Here is a 27,856-nt window from a genome sequence, read left to right as displayed (position 1 = left end):
GTTATATTGATAATACAATATGTTCTTGAATTACAATGGATCAATGGAATTTTCAATTTTCTACAAGCCAAAATCATAGAATATCTTATATGATGCGCACAATTAAATTTATGCCATTAACGCGTTGATGAACTGTCTATATATGCCTGAAACGGCCTAGAAGTTTGGTAGCACGAAATGTAGATTTTCCGACGCTGAAAGCGTCTACTGGTGGACGATGGCAATCGCGGACCTGCGTACTAGCTGCCTACGGGCTAGGCGATATTTGCAGAGAGCAAGGACAGAGGAGCGTAAAGTGCCCTACGCAAGGGCGAAGTCTGCCCTCGGCTGGGCAATTAAGGCGAGCAAAAAGGCACGTTTCAGGCGACTCTGCGAGGACGCCAACGACAACCCCTGGGGCGACACTTACAGGATTTTCATGGCCAAGACGTGGAGCGGGAGTATGCCGCAGAAAACGTGCCCGAACAAACTGCGCGAAATCGTCAACGAGCTGTTTCCACAGCACTAGGAAGTCACATGGTCGAGGGTCCCATATGACTTGGATACGAGCGAAGAGGAGCAGATTTCGGAACTAAGTCCCTCCAGTTGAACAAAGTCCGGGTCCGAATGGCATCCCTCATGTAGCACCCTAAAATGTTCCGGTTATCACTGCAACAGTATGTGGATGAGAAGGTCTTCCCAGATGTGTGGAAGCGGTAGCAATTGGTGCTCCTACCAAAACCGGGAAAGCTACCAGGTGACCGCATGGCATATCGCCCGATGTGTCTCCTGGAAACGGCTGGCAAGGTGCTGGAGAAGGTGGTCCAGAGAAGGATGTAGCTTCATACCGAGGGCGATAACGGCCTTTCCGAAAAATAGTTTGGTTTTCAGAAAAGCTGCAGCACAATGGATGCATTCGATAAGTTATCGAAGGAGAAGGCGAAGCCATGCTGAAAAAGCGAAGAGGAGATCGGTTTGCGAAGTGGTCACCCTTGACGTGAGGTTATCGTTCATTCGTATGAGGATTCCGGCAAATATCTGTAGCATGGTGGAGTGTTACTACCGTAAACGTCAACTACAGTCTATGACCAGCGAAGGATTGGAAACAGTGAGTGTCTCGGCAGGGGTTCCACAAGGATCGATACTTTGCCCGGTATTGTGAAACATCGTCTACGACGAACTGCTGAGACTGCGTCTTCTCACGGGAGTGAGACTTGTGGGATTCGCCGACGACGTAGTGCTCCTGGCATCGTGGCCATCAACAGAGGAGGTCCAGCTACTCGCCACAGTGGACAGATGGTGCTGGTTACAAATCTGATATCAGCACAAACAGAGACGATTGCCGCTGGACCGTATGCAATCAAATCCAAGCGTGCGATCAAGTACTTGGGAGGAGTGATGATCGACGATCGTTTGAGTTTCCCGGCCCACGCGACTACGCCTGCAAAAGAGCGGCAATGGCGGCTGCAGCCCTCTCGCGGTTCATGTCGAACAACTCAGCGATCCGCTGCAGCAGAAAGACGGTCCTGGCGAGCGTGATCTCGTTCATTTTGCGGTACGGAGCGGCAGCCTGGAAGGTAGCCTCGAGCAGGCAGTGGAATTTTCAGCTCTGCTACGTGCAGCGGCTGATGAACCTGCGGGTTATCAGCGCATACCGAACAGTGTTCTCGGTAGCAGCTGATGTTGTGGTGGCGGTCATGCCCATTTCGGTTGTGTTAGAGGAAGATATCTTTTGCTACGAGCACAGGCACATGCCCAATGTGCGGAAACATGCCAGAGAGGTCTCAATGTCCAACTGCCATTACCAGTGGGGCAGCTCGGAACGCGACCGGTGGAGTTATCGCTTGATCTCTAACGTTGGATTTTGAAAGGATAGGAAACATGGAGAGATGGATTTCTGCACGACGCAGTTCTTGACTGGTCACGGATGCGTCATGCAGCACCACCATCGGTTTGGATAGGTGGCCTCGCCATTCTGCCCGACCTGCGGTAACACAATACAGACACCAGAGCACGTAGTGTTCAACTGCTCGAGGTTCGAAGGGGTACGCATTAACATGCTTGCCGCCTTTAAACCCGACACGAAAGCCGACAACATCGTGCAGAGGATGTGTGAGGATGCCAATACTCGGCGCGTGGTCACTGATGAGTTCAGCCGGATCATGACTGCGCTGTAGAGGAGTTGGAACCAGCACCAGTCCGCGACCGGTGCAGGGTAACTCCGTCGCTGGGGAGCATCTGAGTAGAGTGCGTCCGAACCTAGTTGTAAAGCATACAAAGATAAGACTTTCACTTCTGTGTATGCCGAGCTGCTAGGTACGTCGCGAACGCTGTGTAGGATGCCTCCACCGCCGCGGAATATCCGGGTGAAACGCGCTCCCTACGACGGAAGCTGCGGGTATAAGACTTGACCTTCTTCGCAGTGGGGACTCGTGGGGAGAAGAGTTTTCACGCAGCGGAATACTCTCGGATAAGTGACTTCACGACGTCGGCGGATGAGTCACTCGACTCGATGTAGGATCACTTCTTTGCCGGGAATCATCAGAGTAGTTTCGTAAAGTCCCGGACGTGTGCTATGACAGGCGCGTGTCCAGGATAAGCTGCTTTCGATCGGCAGACGGACGGGCAAAAGGAGAGGGCCTCAACCCCAAACCAAGAGAAGCCAAGACCTCAAGTCGTTAGAGCAGAGGTCACTGGTCTTTACCGGTGGACTCGAACAGAGGCGGAGCGCACGATAGTCGTGGTAATCAAACGAGCCTCGAGTTAAGAGTAAAGGCCGATCAGAGGAGTGTCCTTAGTCTTTAATCGTAACAAGAGGAAGGGTATATATGCTGAAGTTTTGACTTGAAACCGAGTAAGCCGATGAGCGGAGAAGCGCGGACTTTGATGGGAGTTATGGCACATAGTACATAGTATCTAGAGTCGACCAATTGCACCTATGTACCCAGAGTAGCATACTAGGTTAATTACCCGTGTGGTAAATCCTCCTTTACGGATGTCGTGGGTCTATCTGTACAATGAGAAAACTCCACTCTGCAAATTCCATCTGGGAACTCTGACCTTGGTTCATTGGGACGACTCTACTCCACCTGTAACTCCTAAGCCTCCACCTGGCCTATGACCTTGATTCCTATGTTAAACTGCAATGACTTCTTTCCTCAGAACTCGAGGTCCAACCATTCATGGTGTTGACACACGATGTAAGGTGTGTAAGGCGAACCGTCACACACTTCATCGGTCGGATCGATTCGACCCTGACACCTCTTACACGTCCTGATTCTGATAGCTCTTGTGTAGGAAATCTTTCGTCTGGGTACTGGTACCTGGTGGATGCTTAACTTCTTTTACGTGGATTTGACAAAGATCTTCAGCAGGCTCTAGTGTGGGCTCAGTGGTTACCCAGGTGGTAAATCCTCTTTTACGGATTGTATTCCAAGGCACGGCGAGGCTTGTATCAGTTTGCTACTATGAGTCCAAGGGTACAATGGGTATGACTCATGATATACTCTACATATACCGCCTACTCCCTAAACTTCACCTGAGCTATCCGAAACCTTAGTTCCAACCTCGTATTGTTTAACAACAACCCTTTAATGGTGGGAGGTCATAGTGCGTTCCACGGCATACGCATGGACGAGATCGCCTACAATAATTCCTGTCCTTATAACGACTCGAAGCCCGAACTCCCCGTAATGACGCGAGGGTTACGCACAAACCTCTTCTCAAGACGACTCGCGATGCCTGATCTTCCACTCGACGACCAGAGAAGCAAATCGAGCTGATCTGATAGTGATAACTGGTTTATCCCTTGTGTTACACTTAGCGATAAATATGAGAAAGCGATAACTTCTCACCTGTTTCCATTAGCGATTGAGATGACTCGCTACACTTTGTTTTTTCTCGGACTCCACAAAAGGATGAAAAAAATTCAAACCGCTCAAACTGAAGTAAATCAACTGAATCGATGATAACAACAGCAGAATAGGAAAACTGAAAAGGTGTTTTTCGAAAATCTCGGGCTAAACGCCAAAAGAAAGGACTCGTAATTGCAGGTACAGAAAATTAGTGCCGCGCGCTAGATATCAGTTTAGCTCCGATTTCAACTTGCGACCAGTCAATGAGAGGGTTTGACTTGAAGGTGGTGAAAATTAGTGTCACGAGTACGCTAGAAAAAGCTACTAGTATTAGTACCGATGGCTATAAGTTTAGCTCCAATTTTAACTTGCAACCAGTCAAGTGAAAGGGTTTGACTAGTAGACAACGCGCGTCGCGAGTTCACTAGTACAAGCCACTATGGTTAGTACCGATAGAAATTAGTTTAGCTCCTATTTCAACTTACGATCAGTCAAGTGAGACGGTTTAACTTGAAGGCGGTGAAAATTAGTGTCACGAGTACGCTAGTATAAGTTACTAGTAGGGGAAAGTCGGGAAAGACTGACACTTTCAATATTTCGAGAATTAAGGAATGTTTGGCACTAATCTAATGATGGGAATATGTTCGTCTAAGTGTATCAACACTTTCGAGACCTTTTGTTAATTTATAGCAAGCAAGGTTCCATAATAGTAAACAAAACAAAAAAAAAATTTTGAGAATCCATTATTTGATGTAATTTTTTCTCCTCATAAAATAGTTCATAACTCGCAAAATTTTCGAAAATGTCAACCATTTTCAAAGGAAGAGTGTTTATTAGGCTTCTTTTTAACCATATGAAGGAAAACAGCAGGTTTCGGTCAAAGGGCTTGAACATCAATCGTTTAGAAAAAAAAGTTGCTAAGGCGGGTAAGACGGACACCTCAAGGTCGGGTAAAACGGACACATAAGTTTCTCCAGGTATTTTGAATTTTTCATCGGTTTGATCTTCCATATGCCTTCAGAAGACCTTGGCAAGAGCAATTACCGGTCGAAAAGCACTCAACATCTCAAACAGGCCATAAAAACTGTAAAAACAGGATCTCCGGTGAAGAAAGCGCCTATAAAATACAGAATTCCAGGGTGGCCAGCGAGTTTCCATTTTCAAATTCCCGGTTTTTTCCCGGTTTTCCCGAATCAAATTTTATGGTTTCCCTCGATTCAAAAAGCGCGAAAAAATATGTTAATTTGACAAAAACTGAAGATGTGTATATGCAAGTTGAATGTGAAAGTGTGAGAGGACTTAATTCTTTTAAGTTCAATCTTGAAACTCAAAAGTTATTCGAATTATGGCGATCGTAGTTGTCCGAACCTTAACCGAAAAGTGTTACTTTCTTTTTAGTCTTCCATACCATCTTCGTTTTTTATAAGAGGAACTGCTATATTTTTATTATTCGCATGGATAAATCATAGTTTTGATATGATGCCATATAATACTTTTAAAATTTTAAGTTGAAATTCTAAATTTTTCAATTGAAATCTACAGACTGACATTCTGATATTTTTTCTTCTAAAGCTCTTAAAACAGATTCAGATTAACCATATTCATGATAAGCAATCTAATATTTTATTGCGGTTCTCATGTTTAATACTGAATGCGCTTAGTTCTAGATTATATGTCCTATCTAAAAAATGCATGTTTTTATTCGATTTTTTATGTAATCACACAACTTGTTCTCTAGTTACATATTCTGTCTTCTGTGCGTTTATCAATTAACCGAATAAAATGGTGGCACCTTTTTTTTCTGGCATTTTTCCCGCATGCGACAATTCCCAGTTTTCAAAAGTTAAAATTGAGCAAAAATTAAATAAGTTCTTCGAGGTCATGTCGTTTTCCAGATATTTGATTTTGATTTTGAACTTACGTTTTTGACAGTTTTTCGTGTTTTAGTACATAAAACGCAAACAACATATTTGATTTTTTTAGAATTTTGTATAATGTGTTGTTAATGAAATGAAAATTTGAAGTATTTTTTTTTTGTTTTGATTATAGTCGTTTTACCATCATTATGGCATTCGCGACTTTATCAACGTTACAGTTGGCGGATCGTTATTGAAAAACTTATCCGGTACAACTGTGTTCGATGTTTACTCTTGGGCTCGAACTCGGGGACATCTGCTCAGGAGGCAACAGACTTGCCAACTGAGCTATATCACAAGCCCCAAAATTTGAAGTATGGATGATTATTTCTGATTTTGAGGTACTTTAAACTAAATTGAAATCAGCTGAAAATGAGCAAAGCCACGCCAAAAAAATTCTCATTGTTCAATCTATTTAAAAACTACCATTGATCATTAGATTTTTGTAAAAATTGCTTTTTAGTAAATTTGTCGACCGAGGTAAGACTTCATGGCTAAATAACTGAATTCATATCCCTCGTTTAACGTTCTTTAAAAAAAAATTTTTTTTTTTCATCAAATAATCCGATATTGTAGTCGGACTCTTCAAAATAACTCCCCCAGTGTAGATGTGTTTGATAGATTTCTGCTAATTTTTCCAAGTTTCGTTTTATGATTTTAATTGAATGATTATTCATGATTAGGCAAAGTCAGCCTTTACTTCTTCTAGACAATAATACGTTGTGGGACAAATGGTCTTGTGCGGCAAGAAGTTTTCTGAAATCACGCTCTTGGCTCATTTTCAACACCTTTCATGCTTCCTTATCTAATCTATCCGTCTATAATTTTCATTACTTTCATTTGATATTCTTCCTATTAGAATGTATAGTTCACCGAAATGCCATTAATCATTCAATTAATATCATAAAAATCAGCGGCGATAATCTGTTAACACAAGTTTTGTTTTAGTCTTTAATCTTTAAAAATAAAAATCTTTAATTAATTAACGCTATAAAAACTAACTACCAAGACTTAACGTATTAAAACTTCACAGTTGTAAAACGTTTATTTAATTTAAAAACATTTTTATATTCACTGCAGTGCACAATATGCTTGAGCAAAGAAATAAGCTAAGTTTGTGGTCGAGACCTCTCGATTTTTCAAATATTCTCGACTTTTCCCGGCATTTTACTAATTAATATAAAATCCCGACATTTTTATGCTCCTCCCAAATGATTCACAATCTTGCAATAAACGACTATAGATTGTAAACTTTCTAAGAGAAAGTTCAGTCATGATGATATGGATGAATTTTAGGATTTAATAATCCATAAAAACTTTTCCCGATTTTGATTTGAAATTCCCGGTTTTTTCCCGGTTTTCCCGGTATCATTTTAAATTCCCGGTTTTTTCCCGGTTTTCCCGGTTCGCTGGCCACCCTGGAATTCCGAAACCACACTGTTTCGCTCGGACTCGGACCAGTTGGTTCCATTTTGGTTTAAAAACGTTTTCTTATACTTCACTCACAAAAATATCTACATTTACAACAATTTATGCGGCAAAATGAACCCTTTTCTGAACAGTGTCCGCTTTACCCGATCTTTTTTGAAAAGTGTAATTTGCAAGCATTTTTTAGATGGCTATAAAAACAGTCTTGATGAAGGAAATTTACTAATTCCAGTGGTTAATGCGATAGCAAACAACCGAAACTGCCCATCTGCACGAAAACTGCGATGATAATAGCAATATCTGGTTTTCTATAGCGATTCTACCTTAGGGTGTCCGTCTTACTCGACTTTCCCCTATTAGTACCGATAGATATTAGTTAAGCTCCGATTTGAACTTGCGACCAGTCAAGTGTTAAAGTTTGATTTGTAGGTGACGAAAATTAGTGTCGCAAGTTCAAATCGGGGCCAAACTAATTGCCACTAGTACTAACACCAGTAGCTTTTACTAGCGAAGTCGCGATACTGATTTTCGTAACTTACATGTCAAACCCTTTCACTTGACTGGTCGCAAGTTGAAATCAGAGCTATACTAATATCAAACGGTACTAACACTAGTAGCTTGTACTAGCGAACTCGCGACACTAATTTTCGTCACCTGCAAGTCAAACCCTTTCACTAGACGGATCGCAAGTTAAAAACGGAGCTTAACTAATTTCTACCAGTACTAGCACTAGTCAATTCTACTAGCGAACTGCTTTCACTAATTTTCATTACCTTCCACTAAAACTCTTTCACTAGTCGGATTCCAAGGTACAAGCAGAGCTAAACTAAACGAATCGTCCATTGAATTGAAATCTGAATGCAAAACAGTGACCAAATTTCTCTTGTTACTACTTGTGAGTTTAATTCAATTTATTTTATTAGAGAGGCTTGCTTGGTAGATTCGCCTCTAATACTTGTAATTTGACCTCTCCTCGTAAAGCATGGATCACTACAAATCTGGACGCATTAAAACGGGTCTATCTCGAAGCTATGTAAACGTAATAAAAATGTTTTGTACTTGAAATGTAAGGTTTTTATTGCACTTTAAAGGAAAAATAATAAAAAAAAATTATTCCGATGTTGTTTTGATGAATTTTCGAACTTTTGGTTGAGTATCACTCATTATAGTTTGAACACCCTATTCGCTGACCTCAGCGGCCATTTTGTTCCACAATCTCTTCATCTCTGTTGCTTCCCGAGTCGTCCTACCATTCTTCTTCATCTTCTGCTTGACAATTGCCCAAAATTTTTCGATAGGGCGGAATTGAGGGCAGTTGGGTGGGTTGAATACCTTGCCAGATCAAACACTTTCTTGCACACTTATCAGCAAAAACGAATTTGAAGTTGCCGGGGACATCACCATGACCAGTGCAGTGCACCACTGCATTGGCTTTACATAATTTTTGGCCAGAATGCTGCCCAAAATCCATCTTCACGTACGTTTCGTCATCCATGAGGATGCATCCGTCGAACTTCGTTGGAATCTTCTTGTATAACTTGCGGGCACGTCCTTTGGCTACTAAATTCTGCTTCAATGTCCGGTTTGGTTGCTTACTGGTCCGATAGGATCGTATTCCTTCGCGTAGACGAATTCTGCTGACGGTGCACCGGTCGGCGTTGAATTTCTTGGCAATGTCATAGTCCGACTACCCTGTGTTTTCCTTGATCGTTTTCAACACCTTCAAATGCAGTTTCCGATCCTTAATTCCACTATGACGCTTGGTATGAACCTGCCGATCTATAGTACGCATCTCACGGAAACGTTTGAGAACGCTACACACGGTTGATTTGACCATTTTTAACGATTTCGCGATTTTTGAACCCGACCACGTCGGGTTTTTGACGTGGGTGTTCAAAATTTATTTTCATCTCGCGGCTTCCATCACGTGTAACTTTTTTGAAACAAAACGAATCGTAATGAAATTTTCAGCACTGGTAGAAGAAACATTCCTCTACAAAGTGCTGCCAAAACATTCCAGATCCGACAACTAGGAGCACTATGGTAAAATAAATAGTGCATCCAGATTTGTAGTGATCCATGCTTTAGCTACTCAAAGTTTACATGCATTCCTGCTTTTGTTGACTCAAGGCCTGATCTCACAATGAAGACTCGGGGTGTGTCGGTCGAGAGCAGCTTAACCTGGAATCGCGCCTGTCACAACACACTTAACGTGACAAACACCCATTACAAGCTGGTAATACACACCCCAAATAATTTAGAAATTTTTTCTACGGCGTTTTTCACGTACATTTAGGTTTTGTTGCATCCTATCGATTTTACGTGAGTTTTGTAGTAACTACAGAGTATCAAGGATGCCCTGGTAAAAGCTACTTTACTTTCAACTTACACATGAATTTCACGTAAATTCCAAGTGGATGATCTAAATCCGTTTTATGCAATTTCTCAAGCGTGTGGTTGTAAATTCTTACTAGAAAAGAGAATTGTCTGCCAGCTGTTGTGAAAATTTGTGTGCCCGCGGAAGAGGAACTGCATTGACAAGCATAGTTAGATTTAGCTTTGTCTTTTTGGTAAGTGTCTTTGGCTTTATGATGATTCTGAATAATAATAATTGATTTTTGTTTCCATCTTTTGATAACAAGGGATGGATCTAGATGCAAGTCCCTTCCGGAACTGGCGCCGGTTACCTTTTTTTTTTTGGTACGACTTTCCGGAACACGGAACACAGGACACCAAATAGGCACATAGGCAACAACGGACAAGGTAAAATTATGTTTAAATTAGATCATTTATTTTTCATTACTGAATACTTTTCCGTTTTTTTCAGCATTCCACAAACCGCCCTGCGTTGCTGGAACTGCGGAAATTGAAAGTGTTTTTTTGTGGTAAAAGTGAAGTGTAAGCGAAAAATATTGTGAAAATAAAGTTTGTTCACAATGAAATTTTGTTATATTTTCATTATAAATATCAACAAAAATACAAATTGACCTACATTTCACTCCGATTCTAAAAATACTCCTCGTAGCTTTCATAAGCACAGTGCATTGAAATCACTAAAAATCACGAAAATTGTAGGTAAGGCCAATTGAACACGAATTCTTATACGGACGTGTTTCATATAGATCTCGTAGGATCTACGTGAAAATCAATTGGATAAAAATCATGTATTTTTTCACGTAGCCACTACGTGCAGATTATTTGTGCAGGAAACGAACAGAACGCATGGCTGAGTTAAATATGAAATGAATAGTTGAAATTGAATTCCAATCACGTAAAGTTGATGGTGATCAAATATCAGTTACCCGAAAAAAAAGCGGTGATAGTGAGTTTTTATACATTATCCTAAATGGCATAGTCAAATCAGCCTTGTACATTGCTGAATCAACTTTATATGGTGGTTCGAGATATTTCGAGACATTGGTAGGCATCCTTAATGTTCTCGTAGGTTTCGGGAATAAATCCGGACCATTCTGGAGTCAAATGTGACAGATGGTCGCTGATGCAATTTTTGGGTTATGTGCCCGGGTTCCCCAAAAACGGCCAAAACAATGGTTCCCGATAAAAACAACTCACAAATCCATGATTTCGTATAAGTCAATCATCGATTGAACGAGCGAGATGCTGATTTCAGATCATTGCATAGTCATGACTTAAGAGGTCCTGAAATTCATACCACGTCAATAAAACATATCCGTCGGACGAATTGAGAAAGCCTTCTGAGTAAAGTTTATCGAGCTCAAAGAGAATTGGAAAATTAAGCACTGCTTTCTTAAACATTTTGTTCTTCGTTTGCAGAGGAAGAAGGTTGGTACTTATCGAATCGACTCTGTATGAGCCGAAATTCACTCGGTTCCCCTGTCATTACAAAATTCTATAAAAGTAATCGAAACGAGAGCACGAGACGGCATCAAATGCAATCACCCAAACTATTCGAAACTAATTAGCACGTTTTATGAAAAAATAACGCTCATTACCAGTTTCATATGAAAGGGCGGCAGGTGGGCGCGAGCGCTGTGGCGTAATCAACGCCCATTCGAATTAATTTTTAAAACTTCAAACACCGATTCTGACCGCCTTGGCTCCAGTTATCGGAGTAGGAGTGTGTAATTTGAAAAGTGCAAGCTTGACTCTTTTTTTTCTGAATTCGGAAACGTGTTTGGAAATTCTAAGCGCATCCTACTCGGTAACAGTCAACGGCAGCCGAATTTCCCAATTTAACGGAAGCTTTCCACGGGATTGGCCCCTTTTATACAGGTATGATTTTGGTAGTTTTCGACGGGAGGCAGCGGCTCCACGTAATGGGAACAGAGGGGACGTGAGCTGTACCCATCGATATACCGGGGAAAATTGGATTTAAAATTTAATGATGACTTTGGACTCCCTTTCGAGTGGGATGTGGCCAAAAGTTTGCCATTTCAACCAAACCGTGACGTGTGTCCTCCGCGCTCATTTTAGTTTCGGCTGAGCTGAGCCTTTTCTTGACCGTTTCCCCGGGGGGAAGAGAAGATATCCATCAAGCTCTTCTAACTATTCCGACCTTGAGCAGCCACCGAAAGTTAACTTCTTGGCCCAAACCTGGAGGACAGCAAGGGCGCAGGCTCTTACTGGATCCTGTGTCAACCGGGAAATAATAATTAGTTTTGACCATACGAAGAACCCTCGCTCAGTTCTTCGATGGATGCAGAAGGGGGACGACATTACCGAGGATAAATGGCTTAAAAGTTATCTCGTTAAAGTTTACGTCCTACACGTAGTCCGGAAACGGTTAGGCAGATGGAAGCGGAGTGAAGCTGCCTTATGTCTCGGTGAACCGTCCATTAGATTGATCCTGTGGGTCCGGTGAATTGGCTTTGGCCGTATGGATAGGACTCTATGAAAAACTGTTATGGTAACTATTTTGAATTATTAATTTATAGCAACGATGTTCTATATTCAAAATCAATTACTAATTTTAAATTTGGCAATACTAGTTATTGCTCATAGTAACTCACAGATTGATTATTTTTTCAAGAATGCATTCCCAAATTCCAAATACTTTCAATCTTGGCTTCAGTTCCTTATTCTGGCCGTATCGTAGTTCCTAAAGCTGGCCCTTTTTTTAAACACACTTACACTGCCAGCCAAAAGTTTGGAATCACCCGCTAAAAAACATGCAAATTTTGATCGTTCATATCTCAGCCGTCTTAGGACATATTGCAAATCTTCTGATCTTATTTGAAAGATATTTTATTTATTTACATAGTATTCCGTCTCACGACATAACTTGACGAACATAATTCCCAAAATTCACTCGGTCCATGGCAACCGTTCTCCAAATTCTCGGGCACCCCACGTTCGCCAGATCACGCTCCACTTGGTCTACCCACCTCGCTCGTTGCGCCCCCGCTCGTTTTGTTCCTACCAGATTCGTAGCGAACACCTGTTTTGCAGGACAGTCTTCCGGCATTCTCGCAACATGTCCCGCCCAGCGTATCCGGCTTGCCTTCACCACCTTCTGGATACTGGGTTCGCCGTAGAGTCGCACGAGCTCGTGGTTCATCCTTCGCCTCCACACTCCGTTCTCCTGTACGCCGCCAAAGATGGTTCTTAACACTCGTCGCTCGAATACCCCGAGTGTACGCAGGTCCTCCTCGAGCAATATCCATGTCTCGTGCCCGTAGAGAACAACCGGTCTAATGAGCGTCATATACAGGTTACACTCCGTGCGAGGGCTAAGTCTTCTCGACCGCAGTTGCTTGTGGAGTCCATAGTAGGCACGACTTCCGCTGATAATTCGCCTCCGGATCTCACGGCTGGTGTCATTGTCTGCGGTCACCAGTGAGCCGAGCGAGATAGACAAAGTCTTCGACTATCTGCAGCTCGTCGCCGTCGATCGTGACCTTGTTATTACTGGACAAGCGGGTTCGGTCGGTCTCGGATCCGCAGGCCAGCATGTACATCGTCTTGGACGTATTAATCATCAACCCAATCCTTCCTGCTTCGCGTTTCAGTTTGCGGTAGATCTCCTCCACCGCCGCAGATGATCTGCCGACTATATCAATGTCATCGACAAAGCAGATAAGTTTACTGAATCTGTTGAAAATCGTGCCCCGCATTTCGCCCACCGCTCGTCGAAGAATACCTTCTAGCGCCACGATGAACATCATGCAGGATAGACCATCACCTTCTCGAAGCCCCTTGCGCGATTCGAATGAACTCGACAACTCACACGAGATCCGCACACAGCACTGCGTTCCATCCACCGTCGCCTTGATCAGTCTGATCAGCTTCCCGGAAAAGCCGTTCTCGTCCATGATTTTCCATAGCTCGTTACTGTCGATCGTGTCGTATGCGGCTTTGAAGTCGATGAATAGATGGTGCGTAGGGACTTGGTGTTCCCGGCATTTTTGGAGGATTTGCCGTAATGTGAAGATCTGGTCCGTCGTTGACCGTCCCTCCATGAAGCCGGCCTAATGACTTCCCACGAATCTGTTTGCTTGTGGCGTTAGGCGGCGGAGTAGGATTCGGGACAACACTTTGTAGGCGGCATTGGGACAGTGATCGCTCGGTAGTTCTCACAGTCCAATTTGTCGCCCTTCTTGTAGATGGGGCATATAACCCACTCCTTCCACTCCTCCGGTAGCTGTTCTATGTTCCAGATCCGGACTATCAACCGGTGTAGGCAATCGGCCAACTTGTCCGGGCCCAATTTGATGAGTTCAGCTGCGATGCCATCTTTCCCAGCCGACTTGTTTCTATTCAGCTGGCGAATGGGGGGGATCCTCATCGTTGGGAGTGGCTCCTCTACGTCGTTGGCTACGCCGGCGATGTACCTTTCCCCACCGTCTTGATCTCCTGCATGTGCGCCGTTCAGGTGTTCATCGAAGTGCTGCTTCCACCTTTTGATCACCTCACGGTTGTCCGTCAGGATGCCTCCGTCCTTATCCCGGCACATTTCGGCTTGCGGCACGAAGCCTTTGCGGGATGCGTTGAGTTTCTGATAGAACTTTCGTGTTTCTTGGGAACGATGCAGCTGCTCCAGCTCCTCGCGCTCCTCCTCCTCCAGGCGGCGCTTTTTTTTCTCCTGGAAAATTCGGACTCGCTGCCTCTTCCGCTGTCGGTGATTTTCCACATTTCGACGTTCTTAAATCGACATTCTTAAATTTTTGCACAGAAGTATAGAATAAGGATTCTAATGCAACTCAAATTTTGGAATTTAGGCCACCTTGTCCCGAGATGATCGGCTTTGAATATTGAGTGCGATTTTTTGAAAATGTTCTAACTTTAGGTAAAGTTTTAGGTGCAAAACTAAAACATTATTTCTGGGCAAAATACCTCCGAAATAGCTATTGCTCATTATCTTTCAAATAAGATCAGAAGATTTGCCATATGTTCTGAGAAGGCTGAGATATGAACGATCAAAATTTGCATGTTTTTTAGCGGGTGATCCCAAACTTTTGGCCGGCAGTGCACGTATTTGCCCACTCATCGTACCCGAAATGCGACTGTAAAACATTAATTTTAGCGTTTCTTTTATGTTTAATTTGGGGATAGTAGTTTAAAATAGTTTAATAGCTGCAGGAAACATTTTGAATAGATTCTCATAGGAGTTTTGTAAAGGTTTCGGCCTCGAAGGCAGACTTACTTTAAATTTTTGGTTTATGATTTATTTTATGAGTAATATTGGCACCATGCACATGCTAGCTTAGCGTCAAAGTAAAAATTCGTTCTCGAATTGGTTTAAAAAATTAAAATTAAAACCAGCTTAGCTTTTTAGCTCCCTCTCTCTCTCTCGTTTCCGTGTCAACATTGTTCGCCTTAGCCTTCGACAGCAGAACGGATCCGGGGGATTCCGAAAAGGATTAGAGCAAACAAGCGAACACGACAGCACACAAATGACAACAGACAGCGAAGCGCCAAGCCAAGCTAAATGGTGCTCTACCCAAAAGGGAAGCCCGAGAATTGAAGAATTAGGGTGCGACACCAGGGGGGAAAGTGTAGTAGGGGTCATTTTACCCTCTAATCCCAAACCGGGTGTATAATGATGACCGGGGACGAAAAAAAAACAAATTTTCCGATGACGGGCAAATTTCTGCACCCGATAACAACAACCGGCAACTGAAGGAATGTGGAATAAATTTCGCACAATGGTTTTCGCCAAACGACAACGGCGACGACGTCAGAAGCAAAGGTCAATTTTTGGATAAATAAGTCCACTATAAACAATAATCACAACAAACGAATGTTAACGAGGGACGGCGGAACGGCGCGGCAAGTGGAATATGGTTCTAAGGGTTTTGAGAAAATTGGACCGAGAGATGATTTCGGCGCTGCCCTAATAAATATTTTCGTGCTGTGCTGTGACTGCTGGCTGCTGCAATACTAATACGCATGATGGGCGCGGCGGCGATCGCAGTTATGCGCTCCAATAATCGTAAATTGGAATTTGAAGTTTTTGAGAGGTTAAGTTTTTTTTAGCCCTTGCGCTTGGAGCGGGGAGGTTATTGCGGATTAGGGGTAAAATAAATTAATTTGGGAACATTTTTGTTTCTGAGGTTTTGATAACCGAAATGCCACAGGCTTAAAAACAAGTTTTTCTTTGGCAATTTTGGTACGAGATAATAATTAGATGGCTCAGCACACTTTTTTCAATTAAAAAACACGCTATTTTATATCTCGTAAGCGTTATCTTTAATTCACAAATAGGGATGAATCATCCTACAGGATGAAAATCCCAGAAAAAAAAAAGAAAAATTAATTCACAAAATGCGAAGAAATGGGACCTGAATATCTATTTTAATAAAGTTCAACTTCTTGATAACACATCATAGTGGATACACTGAATGTATACGAATAAGGGTGGCAATGTATGTATACTGTATAGGATTAATTTCATGATCGCATTTTGAAAACCGACCATATACATTTTGGTTTAAAAAAACTGACCTACACACTACGAAAAAAATCTGTAAAATCACATCACATGTGATGTAAATAAAAAGAAGCATCATATATGACGGAATTTTCAGTGCTAGTTGGAAATTACACGACAGTAAAATGTTGCAACGTGTAAAATAAAAAATGATGTAAATTATAAAATCACTGAATATTGGAAGAAAAACTTTCCAATTGGAATCTATTTTGTTTTATTTATTGGTATTTATGATTCAAAAGTGGAATTATCTCTTCTCATAATGAAAATAAAACCTTTTTGTAATAAATTTAATTTATTTTATTTAGTGACGATGTTTTTTTAATCTCACTTTTTTTTTATGAGGAGTCACATTCACACTTTTCATTTTTTTTCCCCGAAATACCGGATCCAAAGATGAATAACTTGGAGCCGCTTCCAGAACCGCATCCTGCTTCACGAAGATCTCTGGGAACCTTACTCGCGGAAAAACTGCTTAAAAAATACTTTGGTGCACGACTTGACTTGACACTTTGTTTACATTTATCTGATCCTGTTCTTGACAGTTCATATTTTACATGACATTATCACGTTCAGTGTATTGTAATATTGATTAAATTAAAATTCAATGTCCTCATCACATTCCATGACGTGTAATTTTAAGAAATTTCTTATTCAGTGTTGTTAAGAATTGTGTGTGACCAAAAAAATTTGTAAAATTACATCACGTAACGAAAAAGATGCATCACATATGATGGAATTTTCAGTGCGAGTTGAATACTGCACGTCTGTAAACTTCAAAAGTCGTGTAAAATTTAAAGACATGTCAAATATTAAAGACGTGTAATATTTAATTAGCACTGAAAATTCCGACATATGTGATGCTTCATTTTATTTACATCATATGTGATGTAAATTTGCATCAAATAATCGCGTTCCGTGTCAAGTAATATCTGTGTCATTAGAATTCAGCGCTGTTAAGGATTCAACTTTCTTTATTTTGTAAATTTACATTAATAAATCGCGTTCCACGTCATGTAATATTAAAGGTTTTCAGTTTCAGTGTTGTTAAGGATTCAGATTTTTTTTTGCTGTGATGCAAAAATTCAGCTTAATCGGAATTGATTTAGGAGGTGCCTCAAAGCGCTCAAAGTTTCGGTTTTTTTTGACTCTCAAAAATCACTTAAGGGGAGACGATCAAAGGAAATAGTCAAAATCGAAATTTTAATTTTGATACCATATGACCTAAAAATGTCCAAGGGTAAAAACACAGTGAGCGCGAAGCGGTATGTTTATTCATTTGATTTTGGCGTTAAACACATTCAGATATTGCGTGGTCATTGAACATGCTTAATGTTGTTGTTATTCAGCGGACCATGATATGCCAAAAAAAAAAATTTAACAATGAAAAATCAGTTATTCGTTTGACGAGCTGTGAAATAGCTGATTATGACCGCAGGGGGTATGAAGAAGGATCATAAGGAAATGAATGCACGGTGCCAGGACCATATGAAGACTTCGTAAAATAGATTTTTGACGCCACTTTGAAATCCAAGATGAGACAGCTTTCGCATAACTTCAAAGTGCTTTAAATAACTGAAAATCGCATGAGAACTGTAAAATATTGTAAACGAAGGAAAATATAACAAATAAATGAAAAAAATAAGGCAAAAATATGACAAAATTATGACAAAACAAGTTACGAAACTCTGACAAAAGTATAAGAAAAATATGACAAATGTGACAAATGGCAAAAAATTACAAAATTATGACTAAAAAAATGTGCCACGACAAAGTCACGACCAAAATATAAAAAAATAAATGAAAATATGACAAATGACAGACATTTTACCAAACTCGAAAAAAAAACTTTGACGAATATTTGAAAACATTATGGAAAATATGACAAATGTAAAAAAAGCCAACTTTAATAGCCAATTCTGACCGACCATTCATACGTGATGGTGTTACAAAGAAAACGCCTCCATTTTCATATGTGAGAAAAAAGAAAAGAGATAATTTTGTATGGAGACCCCCCTTCTATAAAAAGTGAGATTCTTGAAACTATTATACAAACCATCTCTGGCCCGAAAAACCTTCGGGTACCAAATTTCACTTGATTCCGACCGACCATTCATACGTGATGGTGTTACGAAAAAAAACGCCTCCATTTTTATATATAAGAAATATGACAAATTTATGACATCATGACATAGTTATGACTATGTCATTATTTCGTTTTTTTTTTATTTTTTTTTACATATTTTTATCAGATTTTTTAAATATTTTTATCCCAATCATCATAATTTTGTTTGTCAGTACAAAAATTTCTTTTGTCAGTACTTTGTCATATTCTAGCACATTTTGTCATTATCTTATTGTTGTCATTTTATTGCCAAATTTATGCTATATTTTTACCAACTTTGTCATAATTTTTTCATAGTTTTATAATATGTTTGTCAGATTTTTGTGATTCTATTGTAATTTTTTTGTTTTTATTATGTCATATTTGTAATTTTTTTGTCAAATATTTGTTCTTATTCTAGAATTGTCAATTTTTTGCATTTTTGTCAAAATTTTGTCATATTTCTCATCACATTGGTCATAGTTTTGTCATATTTTTCATCACATTGGTCATAGTTTAGTCATTTTTGTTAATTTTTTTTTTCATTTTTTTGACATGATTTGTAATATTTTTCATTTTTATTTGGCAAATTTTTTAACTTCATCTGTCGTATTTTATCAAATGTTCTGTCATTTGCCACTTTTTCGTTTGTCATAGTTCCTTCAGATTTTTGTCATTTGATTGGCAAATTTTAGTCATCGTTTTTTTCATATTTTTGCCACAGTTATGTTATATTTTTTTCATTATTTTGTTTTATTTTTATAACATTCGTTAAATTTTTGTCATTTTTCATGTTCTATTTTAGCCCTATCACTCAATACCCACAAAAAAACATTCAACTTCTACTTCTTGAGCCTTTTCACCCAATAGTCATATTTTGGGGGTTTCCTGTGCTTTTCAGTCAATTCCAGCATTTTAAAGTTGCACGGAAGCCGCCATATTGGATTTCAAGATGGCGTCGGGCAAAGAATTTCTACTTCTATCCGTTCAGCCCCTTCTCCCTTTATATTGTGGGAGTTTCATGCCACCGGTCGTTTATTGTCAGCTCCAATTTGTTTCAAAATCGTGCCTTTTTTTTGACCATCAGAGAAACTTTTGAAAAAGATTTTTTTTATATTATCATTTGCGATGAATAATACCCGAGAGAATATTCTCAGTGTGTTCGCGACGAACGCACCCAGCCAGGGATGCCAGGTGTTGAGGATAAAAAATCTGGGCAATTTTGAAAAAAAGTCTGTGTGTGTCTGTGCACAAGGAAGTTCACAAATTTGATACTGAACAAGAAATTTTTCGATGCGTGTGAGCGGAGGGGGGGTTGTATTCGGGTTATTTTTGAGTTGAGAACTACATAACTAACACTGTTTCTTACCACGTACCATGCCGAAAAAAAAAGTTTATGAATGATTTTTCGAATACCCATGAATACAAGCGAGATTTACAGTCTAATCTGGCACTTACGGATCAAATCCGATACATGAATATTCATTTCAGCACTCAATTTCAAAAGTCTGTAAAATCTGGGCACTCTGAGAAATAATCTGGGTAAAATCTGTGTCTGATCAATATCTGGACAAAGGTTCAAAAGTCTTGGTTTTACAGACAAATCTGGGCACCTGGCAACCCAGCACCCAGCAGCAATTATGAGCGATTTCCAACACGCGACGCCGATGTCCAGCAACGAAATCCGGAGCACTCACGAGAGGAGAAGAGTGCCGCACAGACGCGATAGTACTGAGCGGAGAGAGCGAGGAGCCATACTCTCGCTGAAAGTAAGTCCTGTGCTTGCGCGACTGCCTATTTAAGGGCGCATTCTCAATGCGCCTTGAGTTAGTTCCGTTTAGTAAGCAGTGAAGTTAAGTTGTAAATAGAAGTGAAGAGAAATAAACGTGACAAGAGACAAAGAAGGAAATTTTATTGCTGTTCCTGCCTTTCTCGTCTTGGAATTTGTTCCTCTACTCTGTTCCACTGCTTGGATCTCCGGTAGTGATTGGTGACGAAATTCCCGGTTCTTGTCAGAACCAAACCCAAAGAGTTTAGTCTTTCCGCGTCCAGACCAATACTATCGATCCAGTCTGCCGTGTCTACTGAAGAGAAGGCTCTGTTCTGACACGTGTAATTTGTGAGCTGTTCGCACTTCGCTTGCCAGTCCGGAAACCCCTAAGTTCACTAGCTGATCCATCCCGTGTGAGTCACACGTTAAAAAACACAGTGTATGTCCGGATGAACCCTGGATGAAAAATCGCATGCACTGCGGTCGATTGATGTTTTTTTCACCGGTCAACGGTTTCAATGAGAAGCGGTTTTTCCTGCGAATTGGGAATCCACATGGCAGTTCGCTTCGTGCTCACTATGTCCTCGACCTAAAACGTCAAGATCTGGTGTTAATTCAAAAAAAAAATGTTGGCTTATATCAACCCACCTGTATTTTCCGAAAAGCGGCCGACCCCAGTCCCAGAAAGACGATTTTTGGCAATTTTTTTAAGATAACACCAGGCCTCTACGTTTCATGCATTTCTAAGCATTTGGCATCAAAAATCAATATTTCAAGCGTGAGTTTTCAAAAGGACGTATGTCGCAAAAGTAAACAAATTGAGTAACTGTTTGCACGGTATAGTAAATTTTATTTTCTTCTGTATGAATTAACTGTTTGTACAAAAAAAAAAAATAATATGCCGTTAGCTAAAAAAATATACAAACGACCTATGTCATCTTTTCTCAGTGTTTTCGAAATTCTTCTTTACACCTCTTTTTGGTTAAACGACGCATCTGTCAAAACAAATAATATCGCACACACAGCAGATAGGATCGCAGCAAACCGTCGTATGCGTCAAATCAGATACGTCGGTTTTTTTCACATCATTGCAGATGCGTCAGTTTTAAAATAATTATTATTTTAAAACTGACGCATCTGCAATGATGTGAAAAAACCGACGTATCTGATTTGACGCATAATGAAAACAATTTGTCCAAGCGACGAATCATAAAGGGTGTATGTAAATATTAAACTGTCACAACGACGAATCATTATGGCGTATGTGAAAAAAAACTCAACAATACGGTGTAAAATATTTTTTTTAACAAATTCACTAGGAAACAGCAAAAAATCCAGTATGCTCAAACCTATAATTAAAACATTATTGTTTTTCCTACAGCTGCCATGATAAAACTTGATTCTAGATCAAACAGCTTTAAATAGCATTTATTTATATTAACATAATTTTGTCCCTCCTTTTTCTCAGATTTTGTCTGATGTTACATACGTCCTTTTGAAAACTCACGCTTGATTTCGATTTTGGCCCCCAGTAGGTGGTTTTTGAAGATCAAAGAACCGAAAATGTAAGCGCTTTTGAGGCACTCCTGAAGCAAGGCTAATTGAGTTCAGGTTTTTGGGCCAGTATATAAAATGTATATGGTCGGTTTTAAAAATTCGATCATGAGTTTGTTTTTCCATACATCCATTTCTAACCTAATGTATATAGACTTAAACATGTTTCTCTTTAAGTTTGTATTGAACATTGGTTTGATGTTAAAACATGAATAGGATTTTCAAAAATCTGTGAAATCTGTGATTTTTTTTTTACAAAACTCTGTTATCTGTGATGAAAATTTGCTCAAAATTCTGTGAAACTACGGATTTTTGTACGTAATCGTGTTCTTCTTTAAAGTTCTTTAAAGTGTTCATTACCAGGATGCAAGGTATCGAAAAAATTCATTAAACTTTTTTGGGACTGTTCCCGAAAAATTGCACTACAACCTATTGGTTGATTTTTCCTTGCTACCCCCATTTACCTTTTTGATAGGTGAACGAAAAAAAGGTAAAATTTACCGAGAAAGATTAGCTTTAGATTAGGAAAAAATTAGCTTTACTTCTTGGTAAATTTTACCCTCTTTTTATTTTCCGTGTAAAGCATAATGGTGTAATTTTTTTGCTCACAAAGGGGGCAGCATTGTCCTTTATGCTTCGGGAAAACGAATAAGCTGACTACACGGAAAATAAAAAAAAAGTAACTTTTACCTTTTTGAGGTGAAACTCCCTCACAGCTAGGTAAAGTTTATCTGATTTCAGCTGAATAAAAAGGTAAAATTCACCTAGAAAAAAGGTAAATCTAAAAAAGGTAAATCTAAAAAAGGCGAATCTTACCTCGTAGCTAGCTAAAGTTGACCTGGATTGAGCTAAGCAAAACGGTACAACTCATCTAAAAAATGATAGGCTGTATTGTCATTTAGGAAAATTTTTCGTGCTTCGTGCTTAATATGTGGAAATCGAACAGAACGGTAAATGTTCCTTGGACTTCATTTAGTTGTGCTGGCTATCGTCATTAGTTTACAGATTGGCTCAAAGAGCTTCGAAGTGTTTTCCACATCATTCCGGACCGGATTAGTCTAACGGAGAAGAGCATGAGTGTGTTAACCAATGCAGGAGGATTCAGGGGCCATGGTGGCTCGGAAGAACGAGAAGAAGGAGTTGGAAGAAGGAGTATTTGTCCGGCAATGAAGCAAAATGTAGATCACCGAGCCGAATGAATGTTTACCTGGTGTTGCCTCAACAATTTTTTTAAACAGCCCCAAAATGATGCACCATAAAAAGAGCAACCAGTCAATTTCAGGGAGCAATGTCAATATCGGTTGAAATGTGCTCTCATTTTCTCACGCTCTTTATCGAAACAGTAGATCGACCGCCAATCAGCTAACGAAAGGATCAGTCTTAAGCAACCACAGAAGCAATCGGACATAGCTCTCTCTAGCAAAAAAAGTTAAAGTCAAAACATTTAAGTTACGTTGTTTAAGTTTAATATGTAATAAAATGATCAATCATTGAAGACATAAATAAAGTGTTATTCTAAATCAATCCGTGCTTCTCAGTTCAATTATTTACTATTTTGCTGGGTGAATGCATTTTTTAGGAGGAATAAAAAAAGGTAAAATTTACCTTTTTATTAGGTGAATGAAAACAGGTAGAAATTATCAAGAAAGTTTGGTGAAAAAAAAATCACCTCTGCTTCTCGGTAAATTTTACCTTTTTACTACTTTCCGTGTACTGTTATCAATACGTTATTGAATGCTTTTGGACATATCAACCTCTTGAATTGTTTTTAGCTGCAAACTAAGGTGGAAAATTATCTCCGACATAAAAAATCTCCTTTTTTTATCTTAAAAGTGACAGTCGATTAACCTGAATCGGAACAGGACAATTCAAATAAATATGAAACAGAAACTCACCCGCTAGGATGCCCGGCTGCGCGAAGAAGCTCGCGGTTCGGTCCTCGTTGTTGGCGTTCATAATGAGGACGCCACTGCCGCCGTACGGGTGCTGACTGTCGTGCCCGTCCGTCGGCGTAATGTGCTTGGTCTGGCCCAGATCCAGGTCCTCGTCCTGGTGTCCGTCGCGGTTTATGATTCCGTCGCGGCTTATGATTCCACCGCCGCCCGATTGCGTCTTGCCCCGGTTGTCCTTGTCGATTGGCACTGTTTTATTTTTTTTTTATTTATAAAAAGATAAATCATTTTAATTTAGAAAACAATTCTCAATCCACGTACTTATATCTAAGCCTTAAACACTAGAAGCATGCAGAATAAGAAAACTAAATTACTCCTTATATTTAACACTACTTAGAAACAGGTGGGACACAAATGAAATCGTTCGAGAAAAATTTAAGAACATCAACAATCGTTAGCCATTTCAAATGTGTCGATAAGAAGGAAAGAATTTCAAGAAAACTAAAATTGATGACTATTGTGAGCACGATTCGTTCAAACTTTTGAGGCAGCTGAGAAGTAAATCCACACATTAGAGGAGAAACACCGCAATTGGGAAAACATCGAATGACGTTGGAAACTGAAAAATATGTACATAGGAACAACTTTTCTCATTAAAAGAAAGAAAATAAATGCTAGTGAGACACAAATTAACAGCAAAACAACGAGATGGAGAACACGAATATCCTTTCTCCTATTTAGAAGTTTCGAATGGATTCGGCTCCATTGTTTTCGTTACAGCTGCGAAACTTATAATATGATAATTCATAATGCAAAAAACAACAACATAGCTCAAGTAGAAGAAATGTCAAAAAATTATGTAAATTTAAAAAATGCAAATAATCAAGGAAATCATAAAAAAATCAACATTTTTTTTAAAAACACTTGGTATACTAAGTAATTTTTTACGTACGAAGAATTGCCAAAAATGCCAAAGTTGAATAAATTTTCCAAGTTGCTAACACTGTTATTATTTTCTTAATTAAAAAAAATTGAGAATAACAATAATGGAAAAACCCGAAAATAACGAAATAACCAAACAATCAATAACCGAAATGGCCAAAATGACCAATATTAACCAAATGACCAAAATGACTAAATGACAAAAATGACTAAATGACCAAAATGATCCAAATGACCTAAATGACCAAAATGGCCAAGATGATCAAAATCACCAAAGTGAACAAAATGACCACAATCAACAAAATTGACAAAAATAACTAAAATGACCAAAATGATCCAAATTACCAAAATGCTTAAAATGCCTGAAATGACAAAATTGACCAAAATGACCAAAATGATCCAAATGGCCGAAATTACCAAAATGACCACAATGACAAAAATGATCAAATGATAATAACATTTTGGTCATTTCAATAAGTTTTGTCATTTTGATCATTTTGGTCATTTTGGTCAATTTGGTCATTTAAGTCATATAAGTTATTTTTGTCATTTTGGTAATTTTGGTAATTTTGGTCATTTTGTTCATTTTGGTCAAAAATGACCAAAATAAACAAAATGTACTAAATAAAATGGCCAAAATGACCAAAGTTACTAAAATGACCGAAATGACCAAAATGATAAAACTGATCAAAAAGACCAAAATAAAGAAAATGACCAAAATGACAAAAATAACCAAAATGATCGAAATGATCAAAATCACTAAAGTGATTAAAATGATCAAAATAATCAAAATTTACAAAAATAACTAGAATGACAGAAATTACCAAAATGAGCAAAATAAACAAAATGACCAAAATGAAGAAAATGACCAAAAGGATTCAAATGATCGAACTGACCAAAATGACTCAAATGACAAAAATCACCAAAATCACCAAAATGACCTAAATGACCCAAATGACGTAAATGGCCAAAATGATCAAAATCACAAAGTGAACAAAATGACCAAAATCAACAAAATTGACAAAAATAACTAAAATGACCAAAATGACTAAAATGACCAAATTAACCAAAATGATCCGAATGACCGAAATGACCAAAATGACCAAAATGATAAAAATGACCAAAATAACCAAAATAATCGAAATTACCAAAGTGATTAAAATGACAAAAATGACCAAAAAGACAACCACCAGAATGGCCCAAATGACCAAAATTACAAAAATGACCAATGGTCATTGTTGTCATTTTGGTCATTTTGAGTTTTTTGGTCATTTTGGTCAATTTGGTCATTTAAGTCATATAAGTTATTTTTCTCATTATGTTCATTTTAGTCATTTTGATAATTCTGGTCATTTTGATCATTTGAGTTATTTCGGTCATTGTGGCCATTTCGGTCATTTTGATCATTCTGGTCATTTCGGTCACTTTGATCAAATTGCTCATTCAAGTCATATACAGTTGCGTTCAAAAAAGAATGAAATCGCATTAAGCTGCGCACCCACTTCCAACTTTGACAAGCTGTCATTTCTCTCTCGGTTTATATTTTTTCATGAAAATTTCACACAATTTAGTTCAACTATCAAACTAAGGCTATGATCATTTAGTATCCGGGCAGTTACGAACGATTGTATTTTAAAAACTATTCATTTGATCGAAAAACTTTCTATGGAGGAAATGAAGGTGTTAATATGACATTTAATATAAAAATATAAAAAAATATATTTATCAATGATTTTAAGAAATAATCTAACTTTTTCATAAATCTCTTTTTTATCTTTGCACACTTGTGTCAGTCATGTATTGATCTATTATTTTTACCACAGAAGTAAAACCTTTGCAAAATCATGATATTTTACACAAACTCACCTGGAAAAAGCAATTGGAATCTGGTTGGAACCTTTTCATTTGTAGGCATCTCGAAAAATTTGATCTCTTAAATCCGGTTTTAACATAAATTTCTTCGTCCATCAGGACACATCTGTCACATTGCGTAAAAACCGGTGCCACATGTTGCAATCTAAGGAACTTTTCACTATTAGTTATTTACTAGGTGTCTACTAGTCGGAAAACACTTTTTGACTGACGGAAATGGATTAATTGCATTATTTAAGGGGTCTGCATTCAGTTATCCTCAATAACCATAGACTTTTTACAATATTTAAGATCAAGGGTTCCATTCCGATGCTTGATTTGAACATCGTGTGGATTCTAGAGTTGCTCCTTAAACTTCTTACCATTCGGTCCAAAAAAAAATCAGAAAAAAACAACAGTTTATGAGTTTTCAAGTCGAAAATGAAAAGTTTTCGAGGCGCAAAATGCGCAAAAGGCGCAAATTTGTGCAAAATTATTTTTACCGTGTCTTTTTGCATCGTAATTATCTCAAACACACGTTAACTTAAAAATCTGGCAAAAATAGGCAAGATAGTCCTTTTCATAACCAACACAACGCTGCTAAAGTTTTGGATATCCAAGCTCTAATAACGTAGCTATCACCGAAATAAAGTGCCCGGATACTAAATGATCATAGCCTTAACACTCCACAAAATTTTAAGTCTTTTCAATGACGAGAAACAAAGATACAGCTTCTCCAGTAAAAAAGGAAAAATTGGAATTGCTTCACTAAATTTGCTGTATCTTTGACAATTTTCATTGAAAAACCTTGAAATTTGGTCCAAAGATGTAAAATTGTTTATCCTATTATCAAGCCAAGTTTCGTAAAAATCGACAAATGTGATCAAAAATAGTGCCGGGTTGAAAATGGGGTTCATTATCGCTCAGCAGACGATTTCATTCTTTTTTGGACGGATGTTTGTATGGAAAACATCGTAATCCATGTATTCTTGGTTTTTTCTTTCACAAAACCAAAAGTTATCACAAAGAATGTTGTAAATTGCTTATAACTTCATTCGTACTTTGTTTCGAAAGAGAAAATGTTTCAACAGGGTTCAAAATAAGAAAAACAGAGTTTCATAAATGACCTGCTAATTATACCGATAAACAAATTTGATCCACAATTAAAGCGAATATTCTATTCGCTCTTTTTTTTCAATACCAGCTCTGTTGGAAGAATTTCTATTTCTTAACAAAGCAAGGATGAAGTTTCTATCAATTTATAACATTCTTTGTAATAAATGTTGGTTTTGTGGAAGAAAAAACCAAGAATTCATAGATTACGATTGTTCCATACAAACATCCGTCCAAAAAAGAATGAAATCGTCTGCTAGGCGATATTGAAACTCATCTTCAACCCGGCACTATTTTTGATCACGTTCATCGATTTTGACGAAACTTGGCCTGATATTAGATCAAACATTTTTACATCTTTAGACCAAATTTCAAGATATTTCGATGAAAATTGTCAAAGATAGAGCAAATTTAGTGAAGCAATTCCAAATTTCTGTATCTGTAGCTGTATCTTTGTTTCTCGTCATTAAAAAGACTTCAAATTTTGTGGAGTGTAAGTTGAATAGTTGAACTTGATTGTGTGAAATTTTCATGAAAAAAT

At 38.8% G+C, this 27,856-nt stretch overlaps 1 protein-coding gene across 2 annotated transcripts in view; it reads right to left on the bottom strand.

Annotated features, from left to right (window-relative positions):
• LOC129757282 (syndecan) overlaps window positions 1-27,856 on the bottom strand; it is a 152,379-nt gene that overhangs the window by 33,483 nt on the left and 91,040 nt on the right. For both annotated transcript variants that reach the window (XM_055754446.1, XM_055754447.1), the window contains exon 4: window positions 23,413-23,658. In XM_055754446.1, the coding sequence (XP_055610421.1) occupies window positions 23,413-23,658 (246 nt within the window). The remainder of the gene's footprint in view (window positions 1-23,412; window positions 23,659-27,856) is intronic.

The sequence above is a fragment of the Uranotaenia lowii genome, chromosome 3, assembly GCF_029784155.1.
Source record: "Uranotaenia lowii strain MFRU-FL chromosome 3, ASM2978415v1, whole genome shotgun sequence".
NCBI classification, from domain to species: domain Eukaryota; kingdom Metazoa; phylum Arthropoda; class Insecta; order Diptera; family Culicidae; genus Uranotaenia; species Uranotaenia lowii.
This window is presented reverse-complemented; position numbering and strand designations above follow the sequence as displayed.